This window comes from Equus quagga, chromosome 10 (assembly GCF_021613505.1).
Source record: "Equus quagga isolate Etosha38 chromosome 10, UCLA_HA_Equagga_1.0, whole genome shotgun sequence".
In the NCBI taxonomy this organism is placed as follows: domain Eukaryota; kingdom Metazoa; phylum Chordata; class Mammalia; order Perissodactyla; family Equidae; genus Equus; species Equus quagga.
The window spans coordinates 69,172,765-69,191,250 of record NC_060276.1 but is presented as its reverse complement, the minus strand read 5'-3'; the positions used below and the strand labels follow the sequence as shown (position 1 = coordinate 69,191,250).

Genomic DNA, 18,486 nt, shown 5'->3' with positions numbered 1-18,486 from the left:
AAGATGTATATTGTAAGCCTTAGAAGAACCACACGGAAAATAGCTCAAAGAATGTATAATGTTAAAATTGTTAAACAAATTTAAATGGTATACTTTAAAATATCCACTTAAGACTCAACAATTCCACTCCTAGGTATATATACAAAAGAAAACAGGGATTCAAGTAGATACTTATACACCAATGTTCACAGTAGCATTATTCACAATAGCAAAAAAGATGGAAACAATCCAAGTGTTCTACACTCAAACAATCCACTCAAAGAATGGATTAACAAAATGTGATAAATCCATAAAATGAATATTATTCACCCACAAAAATCAATGAAATACTGATACATGCTACAACATGAAAACATTACATTGAGTAAAATAAGCCAAACACAAAAGGACATATATTATGTGACTCTATTTATAAGAGGAACCTAGAATATGCAAAGTCACAAAGACAGAAAGTAGAATAGAGGTCACCAGGAGCAAGAGGAGTGGGGAGTTATTGTTTAATGAGTACAGAATTTGTTTGGGATGATGAAAACATTCTGGAAATGGACAGGGGTGATGGTTACACAACACTGTGAACATACTCAATGCCACTGAACTGTACACTTAAAAATAGTTACAATTTATAATAAACTTTATGTTATGTATATTTTACCACAATAAAATAAATTATTGGTAAAAAGAGGAATGAAGTTCTCATACATGCTACAACACGGATGAATCTTGCAAGTATTATGCTAAGAAAAATAAGCCAGGTACAAAAGGACAAATATTGTATGATTCCACTGATATGAAATATCTAGGTAGGCAAATTCATAGGGATAAAAAGTAGATTACAGGTTAACACTGGCTGGTAGGGAGGGAGAGATGGTGTGTTAATATTTAAAAGTTACAGAGTTTCTGTTTGGGATGATGAAAAAGTCTTGAAAATACATATAATGATAGTTGCACAAGACTGTGAATGTAACTAATGCCACTAAATTTATACTTAAAGTGATTAAACTAGTAAATTTTGTTATATATATTACCACAATAAAAAATAAATTCATTAATTTTCAAAAAATTCACTTAAGACAAAAGAAGGAAAAGAGGAAAAACAGTCATGAGACATATAGAAAACAAAAAGCAAAATGTCAGATATAAATTCAACAATAATAATATTAAATATGAATAGATTAAACAATACAATCAAATGGCAGAGATTTTCAGACAGGATTAAAAAACAAGATCCAACTATAAACTGTCAATAATAGACACATTTTACATGCAAAGATTGAAAGAGAGATTGAAAGTAAAGAAATGGAAAAAGATCTACCACATAAACAGCAACCATAAGAGTGCTAGAGTGGCTATATGAATATTGAACAAAATAGACGTCAAGAAAAAAATGTTTCTAGAGATACAAAGGGATATTTTATAATGATAAAAAGGCTATATAACGATTATAAACATATATTAACCTAACAACAGAACCCCAAAATACATGAAGCAAAAGTTGACAAAATTGAATGGAGAGATACATAATTCAACAATGATAGTTGGGGATTTTAATACCCTACTTTCAACAATTGATAGAACAACTAGGCAGAGTATCAAAAAGGATACAGAAGACTTGAATGACACTGTGAACTGATTAACCTGAGACATCTATACCACACTCCACCCAATAATAGCAGACTACACATTCTTCTCAACTGCACATAGAACATTCTCCAGAATAGAACATATTCTAGGCTTTAAAAAGCCTCAGTAGATTTAATAGGATTTAAATCATACAAAGTATGTTCTCCATCTACATGAAATTAAATTAGAAATCAAGAACAAAAAAAAGTTATGTGGAAATTAAACAACATACTTCTAAATAACCAATGGAACAAAGAATAAATCAGAAAGGAAATTAAAAAATATCTTGAACTGAATCAAAAGAAAAGCACAACAGACCAAAATTTATTTGACAAAACTAAAATAATGGTTAGGGAAAAATTTATAGCTATAAACAACGATATCAAAAAAGAAGAAAGAACTCCAACTTCCACCTTAGGAAAATGGAAAAGAAACAGAAAACTAAACCCAAAGCAAGCACAGAAGGAAAAAGTCATAATGATTACAGTGGAAATAAATGAAATAGGTAATTGAAAAATGATAGGAAAAATCAAGAAAACAAAAAAGATCCAAGAAATTGACAAACCTTTAGCTAGACTGATGGAGAAAAGAAGACAGAAGACTCAAATTACTAAAATCAGGAATCAAAGAGGGGACATCACCTCTGACCTGTGGAGAAAGACTGAAGATCTAGTGCTCCAGCTACATGCCCTTGTATAAATCTCTTAATCTCTCTAAATTTCTATTTTCTTACCTGTACAAAATGAAAGTTGATCTGTATCAGTCATTTTCAAACTGTAAGCAGGCGAATCATTTTTTCAAACAAAATCTTTCAAGGACATAACACATAGGAAATTGATTAAAGCCTAACTTCTCTGAAGCAAAATGGAGATCTTAGAGAATTGTGGATAAGTCTCTTCTTCCTCTCAAGGTGATTCTGAAGCTCTTCTGGCATAACCCAAGGGCACCACAGAACATAGTTTCTAAATTACTGAACTAGATGATCTATAAGGGTTCCTATAGCTCTAAGGTGTTATCTGTAGTAAATTATCTTATTAAAATTGCTATTATACAATTTGTTGTATTTCCACAAGATGATACTAATACATTCCATTTTTCATTAAAACAGGTCTTGTATGTGATCATTTTTATAGTTAATAATTTCATCATAGTCTATGATTATATAATACCTTTAAATTTTCAAAGTACTATTATGCTGCTTATGTTATCTTCATTACAAGCCTGTGACACAGATAATATTGGACTCATTTTTCAGATGAGGACATTGCAGCACTTAGTAGTTAGGTGAGTGACCCAAGGTCACACAGCTGCTTAGTAACAGATTTTCTACTGCTAGCTCTACGATCTTTCCCTTGATCACATTGCCTGATTACAGATGATACTGTCAAATTCCCAAGATTTCAGGCTGAGAAGAGAAGTGAAAATAAAGGAATGACCATTAAGTAGTGTTAAAAACTGATACAAACTTCCCTTGGGTTTGTATATTAATAGTTGTGCATATAAATATATTTGTATTTCCTTTATTATTTCCTTTACGTCTTATTAGAAAACCTCTGGTGACATATATGCCTTTATAAACATAGTAAAGGCTAAACATTGATAAAAAGATCTCATAAATACTGTCCTTATTATAACCATAATAGCTATTTTTAAACCCTGCATGAAAATTACATAATATAGATTCACTAACTCTAAGCACTATGAATTTAGAAAATAACAGCATAATTTTTGCTGAATTCTCCTCGTTTGATTCCATGAGAGAGACAAAAAGTTATACAGAAGCAGGAAAGAGACATACTCCTCTTCCCACTTGAGGAAACTACACCCAGGGTAAAAACTATTCCCAAGTAATAGAAAGCAACTTACGTTAGCTACCAATTGAGAAAGGTTTTAGATTCGTCTTAGAGAAATTAAAAATGGTGTTAGAAAAGGAGCTTAAAAATTACTCCTCCTCAGAGTGACGTCAGCAACATGGCCGACTAAGCTGTTCCCTCTGTCACTCACCCTTTCAACTACAACTAAATGGACATTCATTGATCAATGGAGGATACTCACACAGCACCTCAGGATGCCTGAGAGATCTGTGTTGCTATACATCAGAAGGTGGATGTACTACCCCTGGGGAGGTGGTGGAGATAGTTGAGAACTCTCCAGCCCTCAGACAGCCCAGTACCTGCAAGCAACTGCTCTCCAGGCTGAAGCACTCATAGCACTGCCGCAGCCCTGAGGGTGGGTGTGTGCCTCGGCACAACTGTGGAAACAGTTGACGGCAGCCTTGAGCCCCCTGTGATTGCTCTTTGGTCCAGTGGGAAAGCCCACAGACCCACCATGGCCCCAGGAAAGAGACTCGGCTCTGTGCCAGTGGGGAGGCCCCTCCCACCAAGCAAAAAGGCTGGTGTGATTTAGGAGCAGAGAGCGGGCACAGCTGCAAGTCCGGGTGAACAAACCCCTGGCTGCCTTAAACGTCCATAGTTCTGCTGCAATCCTGAAGGGGGGCATCCAACCCAGCAGGACTGTGTGAACAAGCGGTAGCAACCCTGAGCCCCAATGTGATAGCTCCTTGGCCCAGTGGGAAAACCCACAGTCCAATTGTGGCCCCAGGGAGTGACTCAGTCTCTGTCCTGGTGGAGAGGCCCAGTCTACCAAGCACAAAGGCTGGTGCAACCTAGGAACAGATGACAGTGTATCTGCAGCCTGGGCAAAAGTGCCACCAGCTGCTGCAAAAGTCCACAGTATCAGTGTCCCTGAAAGGGCAGTATGAATGGTAGGACTGTGGGAGCAGGTGGCAGCATTTCTGAGCCCCTGCGTGATCACTCTCTCCACTGGTGGGAGAGTCCACAATCCCACCACAGTCCCAGAGAGTGGTGCTGGCTGAGACCCAGCATGGAGGCCCCACCTATGTAGCACAACAGCTGGTACAACTTAGGACCAGATGGTGGTGGAGCTGTGAGTCCAGGCAAAAAAAGCTCCTGGCTGCCTCGAAAGCCCATAACAGCACTGAGGTCCTGAAGTGGGGAGCGTGTCTGGGTGAGTCTGTCAGAGCAGGCAGCAGCAGCCTGGAGGCCCCATGTGATTGTTCCCACAGTTGGTGGGAGACCCCATAGGGCTGCTGTGATCCCAAGGAGTGGCCCAGACTCAGAGAGGCACAGCTGACAGGGATCCTGGTAGGCACAGATTACACAGCTCCTGGCCCCTCTCTCCAGTGGCAGCAAGTGGAAGCTGAGACCAAATTCTATCTCTATGTGGAGGCACAAATCCACACTGTGAAGCAGTATGAAAAAATACATTAAATCTACAGAACAGAAGGAAAATGACAAGTACCCAGAAATCAATCCTGAAGACACAGAAATCTATAACCTAAATGACAAAGAACTCAAAATAGCTATCAATAAAAAAACTCAATGAGATAAAACAGAATACAGATAGGCAATTCAATGAGTTCAAGAGTTACTTCACAAAACAGCTTGAAACTATAAAGAAGAACCAATCAGAAATGTTGGAGATGAAAAACACAATGGAAGAGATAAAGACAAATCTGGACTCCCTGAACAGTAGAGCTGATATTATGGAGGACAGAATTAGCAGTCTAGAGGACAGGAATATAGAAATGCATCAGATAGAGGAGGAGAGAGAACTAAGACTAAAAAGAAATGAAGAAACTCTCAGAGAAATATCCAACTCAATTAGGAAATGCAACATAGGATTATAGGTATCCCAGAGGGAGAAGAGAAGAATGGAGCAGAAAGCTTGTTCAAAGAAATACTAGCTGAGAACTTACCAAACCTGGGAAGGAGGTGGAAACCCATGTGAAAGAAGCCAATAGATCTCCAAACGTTATCAATGTAAAAAGACCAACTCCAAGGCATATAGTAGTAAAGCTGGCAAAAGTCAATGACAATGAAAAAATATTAAGGGCAGCAAGGCAGAAGAAAACAACCCACAAAGGCACCCCTATCAGTCTGTCAGCATATTTCTCAGGAGAAACCTCACAGGCTGGGAGACAGTGGAATGATATATTCAAAATTCTGAAAGACAAAAACTTACAGCCAAGAATGTTCTATCCAGCTAAAACATCCTTCAAATATGATGGAGAAATAAAAACTTTCCCAGATAAACAAAAGATAAGAGAGTTCATTGCCACAAGACCCCTCCTACAAGAAATCCTAAGGAAGGCCTTCATACACGAAAAAAAAAGAAAGGGGTTATAAAACCCTGAGCAAGGAGATAAGTAGATAGACAAAATCAGAAAATTACAGCTTTCCATCAGAACACGTTATCAAATGCTCAATTATAACATTAAAGATAAAGGGAAGGAAACACCAAAAATAAATATAATCTTGTCATTTTAACCACAAACTCACAACACAAGATTAAATAAGATGTGACAATAATACCTTATAAGGGGGAGAGGAAAGGGGTGGAACTGGCTTAGTCAAAGGAAATAAGAGGCTATCAGAAAATGGACTATCTCATCTATGAGATTTTTTTATACAAACCACATGGTAACCACTAAACAAATAATTGGAACAGAGACACAAATGATAATTAAGGAGAAAACTAAGAAATCCAGCATAGAAAACTTCCTAAGTGAATTGGTAGTCCGAAATACACTGGATGAGAAACAAACGAAATGCAGAAGAACCAGAAAATGAGTGATAAAATGGCAGCATTAGGCCCTCATACATCAATAATCACTCTAAATGTAAATGGATTGAATTCTCCAATCAAAAGACAGTGAGTGGCAGGATGAATTAAAAAACAAGATGCAACAATATGCTGCCTTCAGGAAAGACATCTCAGACCCAAAGACAAACACAGACTCAGACTGAAAGAATAGAAGACAATACTGCAAGCTAATGGTGAACAAAAGAAAGCAGGTGTTGCCATACTTACATCAAACAAAGTAGACTTCAAGACAAAACAGGTAAAGAGAGACAAAGAGGGGCAGTATATAATGATAAAAGGGACACTCCATCAAGAAGACATTACACTAATAAATATTTATGCACCCAACACAGGAGGACCAAAGTACATAAAGCAACAATTAACAACCCTAAAAAGAGGTATTAACAACAACACAATAAAAGTAGGGTACCTCAACACACCACTTACACCAATGGATAAATCATCCAGACAGAAAGTCAACAAGGAAATTGTACATTTAAATGAAAGACTAGACCAGATTGACTTAATAGATATACATAGAACACTCCATCCAAAAACAGCAAGTTACACATTCTTCTCAAGTATGCATGGAACATGCTGAAGGATAGACCATATGTTGGGAAACAAGGCAAGCATCAATAATCTTAAAAATATTGAAATAATATCAAGCATCTTTTCTGACCATAATGGTAAGAAACTAGAAATCAATTACAAGAAAAAAGCTAGGAAAAGGGCAAAGATGTGGATATTAAACAACATGTTACAATTAAAGGAGAAATCAAACATTATCTAGAGACAATCACAAAGACCAAAAAACACAAATGTTGGAGAGATTGTGGAAAAAAGGGGACCCTCATACACTGCTGGTAGGAATGCAAACTGGTGCAGCCACTGGGAAAACAGAATGGAGATTTCTCAAAAAATTAAAAATAGAAATACCATATGACCCAGCCATCCCACTACTGGGTATTTATCCAAAGACCTTGAAATCAACAATACAAAGAGGCTTATGCACCCCTATGTTCATTGCAGCAATTCACAATAGCCAAGATATGGAAGCAACCCAAGTGCACATCGACTGATGATTAGATAAAGAAGATATGATATATATATACAACAGAATACTACTCAGGCATAAAAAAATACAAAATCGTCCCATTTGCAACCACATGAATGGACCTTGAGAGTATTATGTTAAGTGAAATAAGCCAGACAGAGCAAGACAAACACCACATGATGTCACTTATTTGTGAAACATAAACAAACTTATGGACAAAGAGAACAGTTTAGTGGTTATCAAGGGGAAGGGGAGTGGAGGGTGGGCACAAGGGGTGAAGAGGCACATTTAAGTGGTGTCTGACAAATAATAATGTACAACTGAAATTTCACAATGTTACAAACTGTTATGACCACAATAAAAAAATATTTAAAAGAATTATCTGGAGACAAAGAAGAATGAAAACACAACGAACCAACTCGTTTGGGATGCAGCAAAAGCAGTCCTAAGAGGGAAATTCATTGCAATACAGGCTCACCTTAACAAACAAGAAAAGACTCCAATAAGCAATCTTAAACTACACATAACAGAATTAGATAAAGAAGAACAAGCAAAGCCCAAACTCCATAGGAGGGAAATAATAAAAATTAGAGCAGAAATAGAAACTGAACGAAAAAACACAGTAGAAAGAATCAATGAAACTAAGAGCTGCTTCTTCAAGAAGATAAACAAAATTGACAAACTCTTAGCCAGGCTCACTAAGAAAAAAAGAGAGAATGCTCAAATAAATAAAATTAGGAATGAAAGAGGAGAAATTACAACAGATACCACAGAAATACACAAGATTATAAGAGACTACTATGAAAAACCACATGACAAGAAATTTGACAGTATATAAGAAATGGATAAATTCTTAGACTCTTACAACCTCCCAAAGTTGAATCAAGAAGAAATAAAGACCCTGAATAGACTGATCACAAGTAAAGAGATTGAAACAGTAATCCAAAACCTCCCAAAAAACAAAAGTTCAGGACCAGATGGTTTCACTGGAGAATTCAACCAAACATTCAAAGATTTAATACTTATCCTTCTCAAAGTATTACAGAAAATTGAGGAAGATGGAACACTTCCTAACACATTCTACAAGGCCAACATCACCCTGATACCAAAGCCAGACAAGACAACACAAAGAAGGAAAATTATAGGCCAATATCGCTGAACAGAGATGCAAAAATCCTCAACAAAATATTGGCAAGCCGAATACAGCAATACATTAAAAAGATCATACACCATGATCAAGTGGGATTTACACCAGGGACACAGGGATGGTTCAACATCTACAAATCAATGTGATACACCACATTAACAAAATGAGGAACAAAAACCACATGATCATCTCAATAGATGCTGAGAAAGCATTTGACAAGATCCAATATTCATTTACGACACAAGCTCTCAATAAAATGGATATAGAAGGAAAATACCTCAACATAATAAAGGCCATATATGACAAACCAACAGTCAACATCATACTCAATGGGGAAAACTGAAAGCCACCCCTCTGAGAACAGGAACAAGATAAGGGTACCACTCTTATTCAACATAGTACTGGAGGTTTAGGCCAGAGCAATTAGGACAGAAAAAGAAATAAAAGGAATCCAAATAGGCAATGAAGAAGTGAAACTCTTGCTGTTTGCAGACAACAGGATTTTATATATAGAAAACCAAAAAAATCCATCGGAAAGCTATTAGAAATAATCAACAATTACAGGAAAGTTGCAGGGTACAAAATCAACATACAAAAATCAGTTGCATTTCTATACTCTAATAACGAACTAACAGAAAGTGAAATCAAGAACACAATCCCATTCACCATCGCAACAAAATAATAAAATATCGTGCAATAAATTTAACCAAGGAAGTGAAAGACCTACACAATGAAAAGTACAAGACTTTACTGAAAGAAATTGATGACGACATAAAGAGATGGAAAGATTTCCATGCACATAGATTGCAAGAATAAACATGGTTAAAATGCCCATACTTCTTCAAGCAATCTGTAAATTCAATGCAATCCCAATCAGAATCCCAATAACATTCCACAAGGAAATAGACCAAAGAATCCTAAAATTCATATGGGGCAACAAAAGAGTCCGAATTGCTAAAGCAACGCTGAGAAAAAAGAACAAAGCTGGAGGCATCACAATCCCTGACTTCAAAATATACTACAAAGCTATAGTAATCAAAACGGTCGGTCCCCTGGCCAACTGGTTGAGTTTGCATGCTCTGCTTCGGCAGCCCAGGGTTTTGCCAGTTCAGATCCTGGGCACAGACATGGCACTGTTCATCAAGCCATGCTGAGGCGGCATCCCACATGCCACAACTAGAAGGACCCACAACTAAAAATACACAACTATGTACCAGGGGGCTTTGGGGAGAAAAAGAAAAAAATAAAATCTAAAAAAAAAAAAAAAAACAGCATGATACTCGTACAAAAATAGCCAAATCAGTGGAACAGAATTGAAAGGCCAGAAATAAACCCACACATCTACGGACAGCTAATCTTTGACAAAGGAGCTAAGAACATACAATGGAGAAAGGAAAGTCTCTTCAATAAATGGTGCTGGGAAAACTGGACAGCCACATGCAAAAGAATGAAACTAGAGCATTCTCTTGTGCCATTCACAAAAATAAATTCAAAATGTATCAAAGACTTGAAGGTAGGACCTGAAACCATTAAACTTTCAGAAGAAAATACAGGCAGTACATTTTTTGACATCAGTCTTAAAAGGATCTTTTCAAACACCCTGTCTTCTCGAACAAGGGGAATAAAAGAAAAAATAAAGTGGGACTTCATCAGACTAAAGAGCTTCTACAAGGCAAGGGAAACCAGGATCAAAAAGAAAAGATAACCCATCAACTGGGAAAAAATATTTGCAAGTCATATATCTGACAAGAGATTAATCTCCATAATATATAAAGAACTCATAAAACTGAACAACAAAAAAGCAAACAACCCGATCAAAACATGGGCAAAGGATATGAGCAGACATTTCTCCAGAGAAGATATACAGATGGCCAATAGGAACATGAAAAGACGCTCAACATCACTGATCATCAGGGAAATGCAAATCAAAACTACACTAAGATATAACTTTACACTGTTAGAATGGCTATAATAACCAAGACAAAAAATAAGAAATGTTGGAGAGGTTGTAGAGAAAAGGCAACCCTTACACACTGCTAGTGGGAATGCAAACTCGTGCAGCTACTAGGGAAAACAGTATGGAGATTTCTCAAAAAACTAAAAGTAGAAACACGATATGACCCAGCTACCCCACTACTGGGTATCTATTCAAAGAACTTGAAATCAACACTTCAAAGAGACTTATGCACCCCTATGTAAACTGCAGCATTATTCACAATAGCCAAGCCATGAGAGTGACCCAAGTGCCCATGATTGATGATTGGATAAAGAAGATATGGTATATATATACAATGGAATACTACTCAGCCATAAAAAATGACAAAATCATCCCATTCGCAACAACATGGATGAACCTTGACAGTATTATGTTAAGCAAAATAAGCCAGACCAAGAAAGACTAACACTGTATGATTTCACTCATATGTGGAAGGTAAACAAACACATGGACAAAGAGAACAGATTAGTGGTTGCCAGGCAGAAGGGGGGTTGGGGATGGGCATGAAGGGTGAAGGGGTGCACCTATATGGTGACTGACAAATAATAATGTACAACCGAAATTTCACAATGTTGCAAACGATCATAACCTGAATAGAAAAAATTACTCCTTCTCTAACATACTGCCTACCCAATTATTTATTTACATCCAAAAAATTCTAGCAACACTAAGTTTTGGTTGTGTTCTTTTTAAAAGAAAATATAAACTGTAACCATGGTCTCAGAAGTATGCTGAAGAAATCATGCTTTCTTTGGATCCTGACGGTTTCGAGAAAGGCAGCACAGAGCTCTCACACAAGAGGTTGAGAAATATTCTCATTTTTGTTAACTTATAAAGGACTCTCCTCTTCAGGAATCTATAAGTACTCTGTCTCTGATCTCTAAGTCAAAGAAGTGGGGTCATTTAAATTTCATTTATTATGATGGATGTTAGGTTATTTTTTACAGAACACCTTCAGGGTTTTATCCAATTCTCCAGGATTTTGTCCAATTCAAATGTCTTCTGTAATTTTCCCAATTTATGTCACTGTCTCTAATATAATAAGAGATCACCAATTAGGAATTTTCCTATGTATAGTCTTTGGCTTGGTTTCATTCCATTTATCTTCTTTATTCACAGCTCATTTTGAAAAAAAAACCCCTCAACTCCTGAATCCTCCAAATGCGTTTCAATGATTCTCATGTTTTCCTTGTCATTTAATATATTAAAAGAGTTTTTAAAAACTTTTTTTGAAAAAAACTAAAAAGAACATAAAGTAAAATGTTAATACTGAGCATTTATGAATGTAGGATTATAGGGGACTTTTACTTTCCATTTACACTTTTTTTAATATTGAAGTTTTTATAATTAGTACATACCACTTCTTTAATCAGCAAAAAAGTTTCAAACATTATTTTTACTATATCCATGGCTATTACCCATTCGTTTTGACTGTTCTCTAAATTTAATTTGTCATAATTAGAAAATAGGTCTTCTTACAGCAAAAGGAAACAAAGTGAGCCTCCCAAGTGTTTACCAGCCAGTTGCTCCAAGGAACACAGTTGTGTGAATTAGAAAGAACTACTAGAAATAAAGGAAAAATTATGCAAGATTAAAAATATGACTAAGGCTTTGGAATTAGGGCATTTTCCTCCCAGGAGGAGAAAATCTGCAAAATCTTTGTGGTAAATCAATGTAACCCCAAAGTCTTTTGAGTTGGGTTTATTTGTATTTGTTTGGTTTACACTGCTTTTTGTAGAATACTAATTAGCTACAGGGCAATTTCTGTACTCCTTTTCTAAAAAGCCAAGATCAGCATACGTCCAAATTATTAGATAGGACTTTAAAAGATAAACACTAAATTTAAATTCCACCAGGGCAACTGAGAGGCCACTAACAAGTCCCCAGGTTGTGAAAGAAAATTCCAAATCAACAGTCTCTTCTCATCTACTTATTCTTGCCTTCTGCCACGAGCAGACAGAGGAGCTCAATATAGTAAGAATTACAAAAAGGGAGGAGTAGGGGGAAAAATCTATTTTATTAAACAACAACCTATTAAATATATTTCCAAAGCTGGCATTTCGATTTCAAAGATGTGAAATTTTAAATTCTATAGAATCCTAACTGAATTTGTCATTGAATACATCAAGGCAGGTACCTTGACACCCACAGTAAAGTAAGCTGAAGGATTCTCAATTTCATTCATAATTACAGAGGCCTTCTCTTAATCTGTGGCTTCTCTAATAAGGGAGCATGATCAAAAGAGTGTGGCAGAAAGCAAGGAGAGCAGCAGCTGTTCATGAACTTTTCGTAGCAAAAGAAAAGGCAGGGAGGAGGTAAAAACTAAGAAAGGTCCTGAACCAAGATCTGTTAACAAGAACTGAGGGAAAGAAGAGCTTTATAAACAATACCCACTACCACTCTTTATGTTGTAGGCTTCTATTTCAACAAAATTCTAATATACTATAGCAATTTTTATATCTTATCATTTGTGTAAAAATGGTTTTTTTCTTTTTTAGACTAAATGGATACTTCCAAATTGTATATAACCTCTAGCTTAATATTCTCTTCTTAATAGTTAAGCCTGTAGAAAGTACACACACTTTCCATGGCCTCCTTCTTGTATAAAATTTACAGGGAAGAGTGCTTAATTAGCAGCTATTCACTCCTGCTTATATCACCAACTTCTCCCAGCAGTTTTCTCAACACATGGATAATTAAAGCATGAAGAAAAATTATTCTGAAGATTAGCAGTATATGAGAGAAGAAGATGGGTGATTGTCTTTATGATATTTTTACCTGGGAAGTCAATAATTAATCCATGTTTGATTTGACTGGGATGAATTTTAGAATAAACTAGTGGACTGGCCATATTAGTGTCCATTTGCAGTAAATAGCAAACATCACCTAGAAATAGTAGCAGCGGCTACCATTTATTGAGCAGTTTCTATTTCCTGAGCATGTTATCGAACACTCTACAATACATGCATCATCGTATTGAAGCTCTACAATAATTCTAACAATAGCTATCATAATATTAACAATTCACAATGATGTCAAAGATGACTCGAACTTGATTAGGAGTTGATCTAATACTAGGAAAGCTATCCATTGTGCTAAAATCCCTATCGTTAATAATAATTATTTTTCCCTTTTTTTAAACACATTAAAATACAATTTTTTTCAAGGCATTTGAGAATACTTCACCATGTTATTTTTATATCCCCAAAAGATGTGGGAAAAAAATCAAGAAGCAGAGAAAGTAAAACCATATATAATAACTAGGGCTATAATTCTAGTTCGTCCTGTTTTCCCCAATCTCATCTAGACTCAAAATATAGTGGTGCTCTATAAATTTGTTATTATGTAGATTTTGACAAAAATATGACTATGGGTCAAATTATATTCCTAAAAATATAGCCACTAAATATATAGTAAAAATCTGATATAGTTAGCTTATAATATGGATCAGTCACGTCATGTCACCATCGTATTTTCCTTCTGTAAGATTTTCTAAAAAATGATGATGACATACGGGGGATCAACAACCCGTGGCATATTTGAAAATAACGTACATCATGTCACTTCAAGCCTCAGCCTACTCTTATGACCAGTTCCTAGAGAACATTCACCCTCATTCTTGGCATAAACTACAAGCTCACCTCATAGGCTTAAGCTTCCAGAAGCCATCCATGGCATCAGCATGCCTTTCTTTTTAAAAGGAAACCTGTTGTAAAACCCATGCTAAACTAGCCAGCTCCTTTGGTATATTTTAAATAATTCAATTTATAAAAATATGATTTCTAATAAAAATTTCGGGTACATTCCACTTGTGTGAAGCATTCTAAATTGAGACAAGTGTATCTCTTTTAACCGCATAAGCCTGTTCTGTCAGGCATAGTTCTCTATAGAGTTTGATAAGTCTTTAGGATCTAAAACATCTTTTACCTAAACAAGTTTTTTGCATAGGTATTTTGTTAGAGATATACATGCCTGTGAATGACCATATTTGTATTTACTTCATTAGGGGCGAATGTAATTTTCACAATAGTTAAACTAATCATATAACCAGAACTAACCCTGTACTCAGAAAGGGGAAACACTTACTGAATTGATTTGATATATTTTACTCCATAATCCCCTGATATTCAAAGAACCCTATGTTACATCTCCAGAAAAATACATTTTTCACATAAATTCATTTAACTAGCAATTACTGAGTATCCTACAATGTGTCAGAATCTGTGCTGGGCCTAGGTATTCAGTGAAAGACAGGATTCTTGTATATAGTTGCTACATTTTTGCAGTATTCCCTTGATATCTCCAGATTCAATACAACAGTACAAATCTTACTATAGTACTGAGCATACAGTAAGAGCTAAATATATGCTTACTTGTCTGCTATTAAAATACCAAAATTCATGTAAGACTAACAATTTGAGCTGATCCTACTCCCATTCTACCACTCTTATACTCTGGGATTGACAGACAGGAACAGGTACCAAAGCAAAAAAAAAAAAATTCCATATTCTTGATGGAGATACAAAGGAGAAATGGAGGGAGAACATGTTCTTATGTTATGTTAAGAATAGAATACATTTTTCTATCAACCAGCAATGTGTAAGAATAATAAACAATACATGTTAAAGGAGTAAATAAATTTAGCATGTTGGCTTTTGAAGTCAGAGAATGTTTAAACAGTCAAAGCACTCTATATTAAGTATTAACTGAACTCTATGACAATATTTCTGAATTTACATTCATTATTTTCTTTATATTACCTAAGCCAGAAAGAACTTTCTTCATATTTATTCTGCTTGTAGGTTTCTACTCCGAAGTTGTAACAGAGAATATGAAGATATCTGGTCTGTAATATTTAAAGAAAAAGATACGTTAGAGTCATGATTTCCTTAACATTAAAAAAATCTATAGCAATTCAGAGTCTTTAAGACATACTTGAAATGTTCTGTACGTCAAAATAACCCACTTTTCTCAAAACTTCTCAATTTATATTAAGAGGAGCTACAAAATATTCAGGTTGGGGCATTAGTTACTAATGGAAAAGTAATACAATGCATTATTAACAGAACTTGAAAGGTGCTTTGTAATAGGAAATGGGAAACCTAATCATTGCCCAGCAAAAGGATAGGCTAAAATGCCTCTGTAGGTTACCAGATCCAGTATAATAGGCATTACATCAGAGAGAACATTCAAAGAAAAGAAATCACCATGGAGGGGGAAAAAATGAAGGATTTTTTTTTCAAAATTAAGACAATTTAAAAAAATTATAAAGTTCTGAAATGTCTCCAAAGCACTATCTAGTCATAAGACTTATTTAGAAATAGTTTAATGGACCCTCTTTAACAACAAAAATTTTCTTTACATAAATTACCATTGAGATAAAAGTAGGAACAAGGATGTGAATGGTGCCACAGAAAAATACTCTGATGGGTTAATCAGCACCTCAGTCCCTGCATCAATGCCATATCTCACAGAATTTTCATCTGTCAAAATACTGGAAAATGGCATAAGAGAAAAATTTTTAATTCTAATATTTTATCCAAATATCCCCTCAGTATTTATAGAAAACATCTATCCAGAATCTGATTATACCCATACAAAGGAGTCCTTTATAAGTCTTACTTGAGTAAGACTACAGAAGTAGATCCTCCATTAAGAATCCAAGATCTGAGGCAAGTTATTCATAAGTAATGTGTAAAGACCTGTCTTGCTTCAAAAAAGTTTCCCTTTGAATTACAGTACATTCAGAAAGAAGTTCGATATGCATGCCTGAGCAGATCAGACCTACTGTATACTTGAATCTAAAATAAAGAATAGTCTTGGTAATGTGGGTCTGGCAAGAATTCACAAGTCTTTAAATGCATTCTTGACATTTCTGCAGAAAAAGCTTAACTCATTACATGCCTCAGATCCCATAGGTTCACAGTGGGCCACACTAATTATGTAGCTATACTGGAATAATGCAGCTCACACTCACTTGCTGCAGAGAGGCCTGCAACTAACTTGTACAGAGGAAAATGGAAAATAAAACGTTTGATAAACATTTAAGTATACTGAGTCTTTATTCAATTTCCTCAGTACAGTCATGCATCACTTAACAACAGGGATACATTCTGAGAAATTAGTCATTAGGTGATTTTGTTGTTGTGCGAACATCATAGCCTACTACGCAACTGGAAGACAATGGTAAGCATTTGTGTATCTAAACACAGAAAAGGTAAAGAAAAAATATGGTATAAAAGGTAAAAAAAAATGTTACACCTGTATATATACCATTGAATGGAGCTTGCAGGACTAGAAGTTGCTCTGGGTGAGTCGATGAGCGAGTGGTGAGCGAATGTGAAGGCCTAGGACTGTACACTACTACAGACTCTATAAACCCTGTACAGTTAGGCTACATTAAATTTATTGAAAATTTTTTCTTTAATAATAAATTAACCTTAGCATATGTAACTTTTTTACTTTATAAACTTTTAAATTTTTTTAACTTTTTGACTCTTTTGTAATTACACTTAGCTTAAAACACAAACATATAGTACAGCTGTACAAAGATATTTCCTGTCTTTATATCCTTATTCAATAAGAATTTTTCTACTTAAAAATTTTTTTTTTACTTTTTAAATTTTTTTGTTAAAAAGGAAGACACAAACACACACATTAGCCTAGGCCTACACAGGGTCAGGATCACCAATATCATTGTCTTCCACCTTCACATCTCGTCCCACTGGAAGGTCTTCAGAGGCAATAACACACATGGAGCTGTCATCTCCTATAGTAACAATGCCTTCTTCTGGAATACCTCTTGAAGGACCTGCCTGAGGCCCTACTTGAGGAAGTGTCACTCTTTTCAGAAATATGTCCCTGGTGTTTAGCTTGGTTTGTTTCTTTTTTTCATCATAGATTTACCTGTAAGCAGATAAACGTACCATGAACATTCCCCTCCATTAATGAAAATCTTTCAGTGTTGGGTCCACGTTTTCAAACTTTAAGGAGCTTGCTGAGGTCTGCAAAAGCTTCTGCTACACCCTTTGCTGTGAATTTTCTTGGAGGTTCTTTTTCTTCTCCTGCCATTTCTTTTTCTCTTGCCTCTCTTTCAGCTATACATTTCTGTTCCAGTTCCAACAACTCTTCATTAGTCAGTTCCTCAGGAACCACCTCTAGGAGCTCCTCAATGTCATCCTCATCTACACCCGGGTTAAAGTTGTTTGCCATCTCAACCACAGCCTTGTTGATTTTTGCAACCTCCTCATTCTTAACAAATCCTTTGAAGTCATGGATGAACCTCTTGAGTGTCTTCTTCCAGATGCCATGCATATACTCCTTAGTGACATCACCTCAAGCCCAAGCAAGGTTCTTGATGCAGTCATAGATGTTACAATCCTCCAAAATTGCATCAATGTCTTCTCAGTGTCTTCCTCAGTTGCAGCAATAGCCTGAGTAAAGGTTCTCTTCAGGTCATAGGCCTTAAAAGCTGCTATAATTCCTTGACCCATTGGTTGGATCAAAGAGGTGGTGCTGGAGGGAGAAACATAGCTTTGATATTGGGATGAAGATCACCAGTAAAAGATAGATGTCCAGGAGCATTATCAACAATAAGCAAAATCTTGAAAGTTACGTTATTCTCCAAACAGTACTCCATTTCTCTGTCATAGCAATTCAGGAGGGCATCTTGGAAGAGGAGCTGGGTCTTCCATGACTTCTTACAGCTCCTGTAGTACACTGGCGGTGTGTGCTTATTGATATGCTCAAGGCTGTGGGGGTCTGTGCCAGATCACAAAGGGTTTCAATTTGTAGCCCACAGCATTGCTCCCAAGAAAGACTGTTATTCTGTCCTTAAAAGCCTTGAAACCTGGCATTGACTTGATCTTCTTATGGATGAAAGTCCTTTCAGGCATCCGTTTCCAGAATGGGGAGGTTTTGTTCATATTGAATATTTGCTCTGACAAGTAATTCTCCTCCACAATCAGCTTATCTAGAATTTCTAAAAATTCTTCAGCTGTA

At 35.9% G+C, this 18,486-nt stretch overlaps 1 protein-coding gene across 1 annotated transcript in view; it reads right to left on the bottom strand.

Moving 5' to 3' along the window:
- The window catches only part of TEX11 (testis expressed 11), a 355,345-nt gene that overhangs the window by 220,036 nt on the left and 116,823 nt on the right, over positions 1–18,486 (bottom strand). The window contains exon 9 of the mRNA XM_046672868.1: positions 15,246–15,331. Within this exon, the coding sequence (XP_046528824.1) occupies positions 15,246–15,331 (86 nt within the window). The remainder of the gene's footprint in view (positions 1–15,245; positions 15,332–18,486) is intronic.